The sequence below is a fragment of the Erinaceus europaeus genome, chromosome 12, assembly GCF_950295315.1.
Source record: "Erinaceus europaeus chromosome 12, mEriEur2.1, whole genome shotgun sequence".
Lineage (NCBI taxonomy): Eukaryota > Metazoa > Chordata > Mammalia > Eulipotyphla > Erinaceidae > Erinaceus > Erinaceus europaeus.
This window is the reverse complement of record NC_080173.1, coordinates 84,814,260-84,821,486: the sequence shown is the minus strand read 5'-3', so window position 1 is coordinate 84,821,486 and position 7,227 is coordinate 84,814,260. Positions and strand designations below refer to the sequence as shown.

General features: G+C 46.5%; 1 protein-coding gene across 1 annotated transcript; it reads right to left on the bottom strand.

Moving 5' to 3' along the window:
- Positions 1–1,657: 1,657 nt before the first annotated feature.
- On the bottom strand, positions 1,658–2,683 carry VMO1 (vitelline membrane outer layer 1 homolog). The gene is made up of 3 exons (XM_007521517.2): positions 2,489–2,683; positions 2,279–2,394; positions 1,658–1,986 (listed from the first exon to the last, which is right to left on the bottom strand). Exons 1-3 carry the CDS (start codon positions 2,666–2,668, stop codon positions 1,689–1,691), a joined length of 594 nt encoding a protein of 197 aa, XP_007521579.2. The 5' UTR covers positions 2,669–2,683; the 3' UTR covers positions 1,658–1,688.
- Positions 2,684–7,227: the final 4,544 nt, after the last annotated feature.

Sequence of the window (7,227 nt, the reverse complement as noted above, 5' to 3'; positions counted from 1 at the left end):
AAAAGGGCTCCTGGGAAGCCCGAGGGACACCACCATAAACCAGAACTGAACTCTGGTTTAAAAGAAAAAAAAATTTTTTTTTGGAGGGACTTTTTGAGTTAGGGGAAATCTGCAAAAAAGAGCTGAAACCTGGTAGATGAACTAATCAACTGAATACCTCGGGGATTCCAGGCAGAAAGAACAGTAAGAACAAACATCCTGAATGGGAAACCATATTTTGAAAGCCCATGTTTGTTCTTTCTTGCAAGGAAGGGATGTGGAAAAAAACATCTCAGGGGTAGGGGTAAATAGCATAATGGTTATGCAAGAAGACTCTCAAAGTCCCAGGTTTATTTCCCTGCACCACACCACCATAAACCAGAGCCTAACAGTGCTCTGGTAAAAATAAGAAAAACAAAAAAGAGCCAAGTAGTCACACACCTGGTAGAGCGCACATGTTACAGCGCTCAAGGACCCAGGTTAGAGCCCTCAGTCCCCACCTGCAGGGGAAAGCTTCACAAGTGGTGAGGCAGGGCTGCAGGTGTCTGTCTGCCTCTCTCCCTCTCTGTCTCCCCCTACCCTCTCCATTTCTGGCTGTCTCTGCCTAATAAATAAAGATAGTAAAAAATGATTTTAATTAATTAATTCATTGCCTCAGGGTTATCGATGAACATCGCTATGAATCCACTGCTCCTGGAGGCCATTTTCTCCACCTTGTTGCCCTTGTTGTTATTGCTGTTGTTAGATAGGACAGAGAGAAACTGAGAGAGGAGGGGAAGACAGAGGGGAAGAGAAAGATAGACACCTGCAGAACTACTTCACTGCTTGTGAAGTGACCCCCCCCACACACAGGTTGGGAGCCTGGGGCTTGAACCGGGTTCCTTATGCCTCTCCTTGCACTTTGAGCCATGTGCACTTAACCTGGTGCACTACCACACAGCCCCCATAAAAATGATTTTAAAAATAAATAAGTCTCAGCATCTAAACTCTAGAAAATGAAACCTTAAATTGATTTTGCATGGGGGCCAGGTGGTGGCACACCTGGTTAAGCATATACATTACAGTGTGTAAGGCCCCAGGTTCAAGTCCCTGGTTCCCACTTGCAGGCAGGAAACTTCAGGAGTGGTGAAGCAGGGCTGCAGGTGTCTCTCCATCTCTTTTCCTCTCTCTCTCCCCTTCCCTCTTGAATTCTGGCTGTCTCTATCAAATAAATATAATTTAAAATTTTTAATCGTTCTTGCATTATCACCTCCTCCTTTGGTAGAAATTTCTATGGTCTCTGGTAGTTCTTAAAGGAAACAAACTGGGCTTTAATGGCGATGACTTCAGGAAGTCAGGGACTGGGTGTGGGAGATAGCACAATAGTTATGCAAAAAACCTTTCAGGCCTGAAGCACCAAAGGTCCCACGTTCAATCTCAAAACCCACCATAATTCAAGCTGTGTCATGCTGGGGGGGAGGGGGGGGAGTCAGGGACTGCCCTAACTTGGGAGTTAGAATGGTGTTTTTCTGGACTATGACTGGGTCTGTAGCTTTTGGTAAGTATCCTGTCATGGACTTCTGAGACTAAACCTGAGTTTACTAGCTTAGACAGAAGGCAGGAAGACGTTTCCCACCACTACAAGTGAGAGACCAAATCCAAGATGGAGAAGCTTTAATTGTAGGAGGTGGCACAGGCCTAAGGGCACGGAGGAGACAAGGGCTAAGGAGTCAACTGCTGCAGCAGAACAGGCGGGCATCGTTAAGCGCGGTGTCGTCCAGGAGCCCTCTCTGAGGCTGGACCTTGGTCTGCAGGCCGCACACGCCTTTCAGGCACGAGTCGCTCCACTCGCCGAAGTTGCCCCAGGTCAGGCCGGGCCCCTCCAGCTCTGTACCATCTGAGCAGCGGAAGCGCGCGTTGTTCGCTCCTGTAGCGTCCCCGGGGCTCTTTGGTGTCTCTACGCGGAGCGCGAAAGCCACAAGGAAGCCACCCTTGGGACACCATAGTGGCTCACTCCATGCGCCCCACCTGCGAAAGGAGGGGAGATTTACCAACCCCGTGTGCGCTTCCTACCCTCCTCCAAACCCAACCCACTCCTTAGGATTTCACAGCCTGCGCTATTTGAGTGGCTTGAGTCTGTCACCTGCCCTTCACTGAGGAGCAGAGGGAAAGCACCTGTTTTCCTTTGCACACACATATACCCACTAGGTCTACGCTGCTCCACAGGAGGGGAATGTGTAAACAGAGGGTCAAGGACACAGCCCCCACTAGGGAGAACTTTGGAATACACACACACACACACACACACACACACACACACTTTCCAGACTTGGACTCCACCACATGAGTGTTGCGCTCTGCGTTCCCACGTGCGCAGTGAAGTCGGATCCCATTCAGAGCCGTATCATCACCAGGAATGCCTTGGGGGGGCTCCACCTGGACAGGGAGGATGAGTCAGAAGGCTGTCACCCCCCCAAACCAAGGGTCTCCCCTCCACCCCACCCGCCATGAACTAGGCCTATGACCCTACCTTGAGCGAGAACCCATTGGCAAAAAATCCATCAGGGCACATCTCAGGCCAGGCCCAGCTGCCCCACGTGCCCCCATTGGTCACCTCAATAACAGAGGTGTAACCGCTGAGCCGTGCAGGTCTGCAGCACAACACCCACAGCAGCAGCAGCAGCAACTTGGCCTCCACTCCCATCACCATCCTGCAGTCTCTGTGGGTCGGGTCCCTTATTAAGCAGCTATATAATACTTCTGCCTCTAAGAGGGTTCTGATTGCGGAAGGGTGACCTGGATTAAGTGACACCCAAAACTAATCCATTCCGGAACCCTGCAGACTCAAGTCTCTGTTCTGGAAAGCAGAGGCTCCCAGTGCCTGAGGAGGAGGGGCAGTGACTAGAGCTGGAGTTAAAACAACCACCATCCACTGAACTGTTTCCTATAGGTCAAGAATTATGGTTAGTGGGGGGCAGGGTGGTTAAACACATCTCAGCATCGCCAAGGTCCAGGTATGAGCCCCTGCTCCCCACCTGCAGAGGGGGTTGTTAGGTGAGCAGTGAAGCAGGTCTGCAGGTGTCTATCTTTCTCTACCCCTCGCTTTCTTTCTTTTTTATTATCCTTATTTATTGGGTAGAGACAACCCGAAATCAAGAAGGTAGGGGGAGATAGAAAGGGAGAGAGGGGGCCAAGCAGTGGCGCACCTGATTAAATGCACTCATTACAATGTGCAAGGGCCCAGGTTCAAGCCCCTAGTCCCCATTTGCAGGGGGAAAGCTTCACAAGTGGTGAAGCAGGGCTGTAGGTATCTCTCTGTCTCTCTCCCTTCCCCTCTCAACTGCTTTTTATCTCTATCCGATAATAAGTTAATGAATATATTTAGAGAGAGAGGGAGGGAGAGAGAGAGAGAGAGAGACACCAGCAGCATTTGCAAAGCTTTCCCTTTGCAAGTGGGGTCAGGGGCTCGAATCTGGGTCCTTGTGCATTGTAACAAGTGCACTCAACCAGATGCCAAAAAAAATATCTATTTATTTTACCAGAGCACTGCTCAGCTCTGGCTCATGGTAGTGTGGCAGGGGGCAGGTTTTGAACCTGGGACTTTGGAGTCCTCAGGCATGAGAGTCTCTTTGCATAACCATTGTACTATCTATCTCACCCCTCTCCCTCCCTGTCTCCCCTCTCCTCTCAATTTCTCTATCCTATCAAATAAAATAGGAGAAAAAAAATGGCCACTAGGAGCTGTGCCAGCACCAAAGGCCCAGCGATAACCCTGATGGCAAATAAATAAATAAATAAGTAAATAAAGTGGTTAGGGAGTCAGGTGGCACACCTGATTGAGTGCACATGCTACAATGCACAAGGAACTGGGTTCAAGCCCCTGGCCCCCACCTGTAACAGGAAAGCTTCACGAGTGGTGAAGCAGTGCTGCAGGTGTCTCTCTCCCTCTCTATCTCGCCACTCCCCCTCTCAATTGCTGTCTCTGCCCAAATAAATAAATTAATAAAATAAAATAAAGAATTGTGGTTAGTGCTATGCAGCAGTATATCTTTTTTTAAAAAAAGAATTTATTTATTTATGAGAAAGATAGGCAGAAAGAGAAAGAAGCAGACATCACTCTGGTACATGTACTGTCGGGGATTGAACTCAGGACCTCATGCTTGAGAGTCCAGTGCTTTATCCACTACGCCACCTCCCAGACCACAGCAGCAGTCTATCTGATCACAATTTTAGCAGTGGGAATTACCCTAGTCTGTAGATGAGGGAACTAGAGCTTAGAAATGACATGTCTGGGGCCAGGCAGTGGCACACCTGGTTAAGCACTCACATTACAGTGCACAAGGACCTAGGTTCAAGCCCCTGGCCCCACCTGCAGGGGAAGCTTCATGAGAGGTGAAGCTGGGTGTCTCTTTGTCTCTCTCCCTCCCTATCTCCCCATTCCCTCTCAATTTCTTTCTGCCTCTGTCCAATAATAAATAAATAAAAGACCTGCAGGGGGAAAGCTTCACAAGTGGTGAAGCAGGGCTGCAGGTGTCTCTCTCTCTATTTCCTCCCCCACTTCAGTTTCTCTCCATCTCTATCCAATAATAAATAAATTTTAGAAAATAAATAAATAAATAAAATATTAATAAGAAGAAGAAAGAGGGGGTCGGGTGATAGCGCAACCATGCAAAGCACAAGGACCGCCGTAAGGAACCCTGGTTTGAGCTCCGGGCTCCCCACCTGCAGGGGAGTTGCTTCACAAGTTGTGAAGCAGGTCTGCAGATGTCTTTCTCTCCCCCTTTCTGTGTTCCCCTCCTCTCTCCATTTCTCTCTGTCCTATCCAACAATGACAACATCAGTAACAACAATAATAACTACAACAATAAAATAAGGACAACAAAAGGGAAAATAAATACTTGTTAAAAGTCAAGGAGTTTTATCCTTTAGTGTGTGTGTGTGTGTGTGTGTGTGTGTGTGTGCGCGCGCGCGCGTGTGTGGTGAGCACATGCTCAAAACCTCTTATTGCTATAGTTCATATCTGTTACCAAAGGATCTGCATTTATTTTTCTGAAAGGCAAGGATGATATGGTTCCACTCATGTACAATATAAATAATTGAAACACATGAATGGGGGGGGGGTAGTAGTCAAGCTGTCACTAAGACAGCTTGGGGGAGGGGACAGCTGGGGCAGGAGTCTGGAGAGGGCTCGGAACTGTGGTGGTGGCTGTGGTGTAGAACTAGACCCCTGTAATGTTTTTTTCACCAGAGCACTGCTCAGCTCTGGTTGATGCTGGTGCAGGGTATTGAACCTGAGACATTAGAGCCTGAAACATTGGAGCATGGACATTGGAGCATGAAAGTTTCTTTGTATAACCCTTATACTATCTTCCCCCACCTGACCCCTGTAATTTGTAATGGTTTTGTAAACCATTATTAAATTACTAATAAAAATGAATTTAAAAAATTGCTAAGGCAAGAATTCATGAATTGTGCTAACTAAAAATCACCCTCTTTCCCCCCTTTCTTCCAAGTATTTTCTTTTTCTTCTTTAAAGATTTTATTTATTTATGAGAAAGATAGGAGGAAAGAGAAAGAACCAGACATCACTCTGGCACACGTGCTGCCAGGGACTGAACTCGGGACCTCATGCTTGAAAGTCTAAAGCCCTATCACTGCGCCACCTCCCAGACCACTAAGTATTTTCTTTTTCTTTAATATTTATTTATTTATTCCCTTTTGTTGCTCTTATTGTTTTATTGTTGTAGTTATTATTGTCATTGCTATTGGATAGGGAAGAGAGAAATGGAGAGAGGAGGGGAAGACAGAGAGGGGAAGAGAAAGACAGACACCTGCAGACCTGCTTCACCGCTTATGAAGCAACTCCACTGCAGGTGGGGAGCTGGGGGCTTGAACCAGGATCCTTAGGCCGGTCCTTGCACTTTGCACCACCTGCACTTAACCCTCTACACTGCCGCCTGACTCCTGCATTTTATTTTTCTATAAATTTTATTTTATTTTTTTAATTATTTATTTACTCTTAAGCTTTATTTGATAGAACAGAGAGAAATTGAGAGGAAGGGGGAAACAGAGGGAGAGAGAAAGAGAGACAGAGAGACACTTACAGCACTACTTCAACACTGATGAAGCTTTCCCCCTGCAGGTGGGGATCAGAAGCTTGAACCTGGGTCCTTGTGCATAGTAATACATGCACTTAGCCAGGTGTACCACTACCCGACCCCTCCCCCTTTCTTTCTTATTAAGTAGGAGATACAGAAATTGAGAGGGGAGGGAAAAATAGAGAGGGGGAAAGACAGACACCTGCAAATCTGCTTCACCACTCTTTAAGAGTCCCGCTCCATGTGGGAGAAAAGTCTTCGCTGCAAGTGGGGAGCAGGGACTCAAACCTAGGTCCTTGTGCATGGCAATATGTGTGCTCAACTGGGTGTGCCACTGCCAGAATCACCCTCTTTTTGGTTGGGGTCCTGACTCCTTGAGTTCTGGAACACCCTCCTCACCTAGAAGAAGATATACATGGAGACAGGAACAGTCTGCGAGGTCTACAGGTGGCAGCTGAGAACAGACGTGGTTGATTACTGCTTCCTCTATTCCTTCCCAGAGTGTCCTTTCCACCCCACCCCCATGACCAACAGGTGAACTCCTAATTTGCAAAATAACAAAACTCAACCCCACCTGGCTTACATTTGTGTCAGAGACACCAAATGTGATTTAGCTTCGTCTTACGTGCATTCCTTTTTTATGCAATACATACTTAATGGGGCTGGGTTGTGGCACACCCAAGTAAACAGCACACACTATCATGTGCAAGGACCCAGGTTCAAGCCCCCAGTCCCCACCTACAAGAGGGAAACTTCACAAGCAGTGAAACAGTGCTGCAAAATTTCTCCTTCCATCTTTCCTTCCCTGTCTTATCAAGTAAAAGGAGAAAAAAAAAAGGGAAAAAATGGCCACCAGGAGCAGTGGATTCATCATGCATGAACCAAGCCCCAGCAATAACCCTGGTGGCAAAATAGTAATTATTATTATTATTAATATTATTTTATAATTATTATTATTGCAACAATGCATTTTGATCCTGGTAACACTCTAAATGCTGTAAATAGAGCAGTAACTGAGAAAAGCAAGATACTTGTTTTTTTTTAATTTTTTAAAATATTTATTATTTTTTTTAATATTTATTTTATTTATTTATTCCCTTTTGTTGCCCTTGTTGTTTTATTGTTGTAGTTATTATTGTTGTTGTCGTTGTTGGATAGGACAGAGAGAAAT

Coding starts and splice junctions, on each gene's coding strand:
- VMO1 (XM_007521517.2), bottom strand. CDS start 2,668: ATGGTGATGGGAGTGGAGGCCAAGTTGCTGCTGCTGCTGCTGTGGGTG. Junction 2,395..2,488: donor CCAATGGGTTCTCGCTCAAG/GTAGGGTCATAG, acceptor CTCCCTGTCCAG/GTGGAGCCCCCCCAAGGCAT. Junction 1,987..2,278: donor GTGGAGTCCAAGTCTGGAAA/GTGTGTGTGTGT, acceptor CTCCTTTCGCAG/GTGGGGCGCATGGAGTGAGC.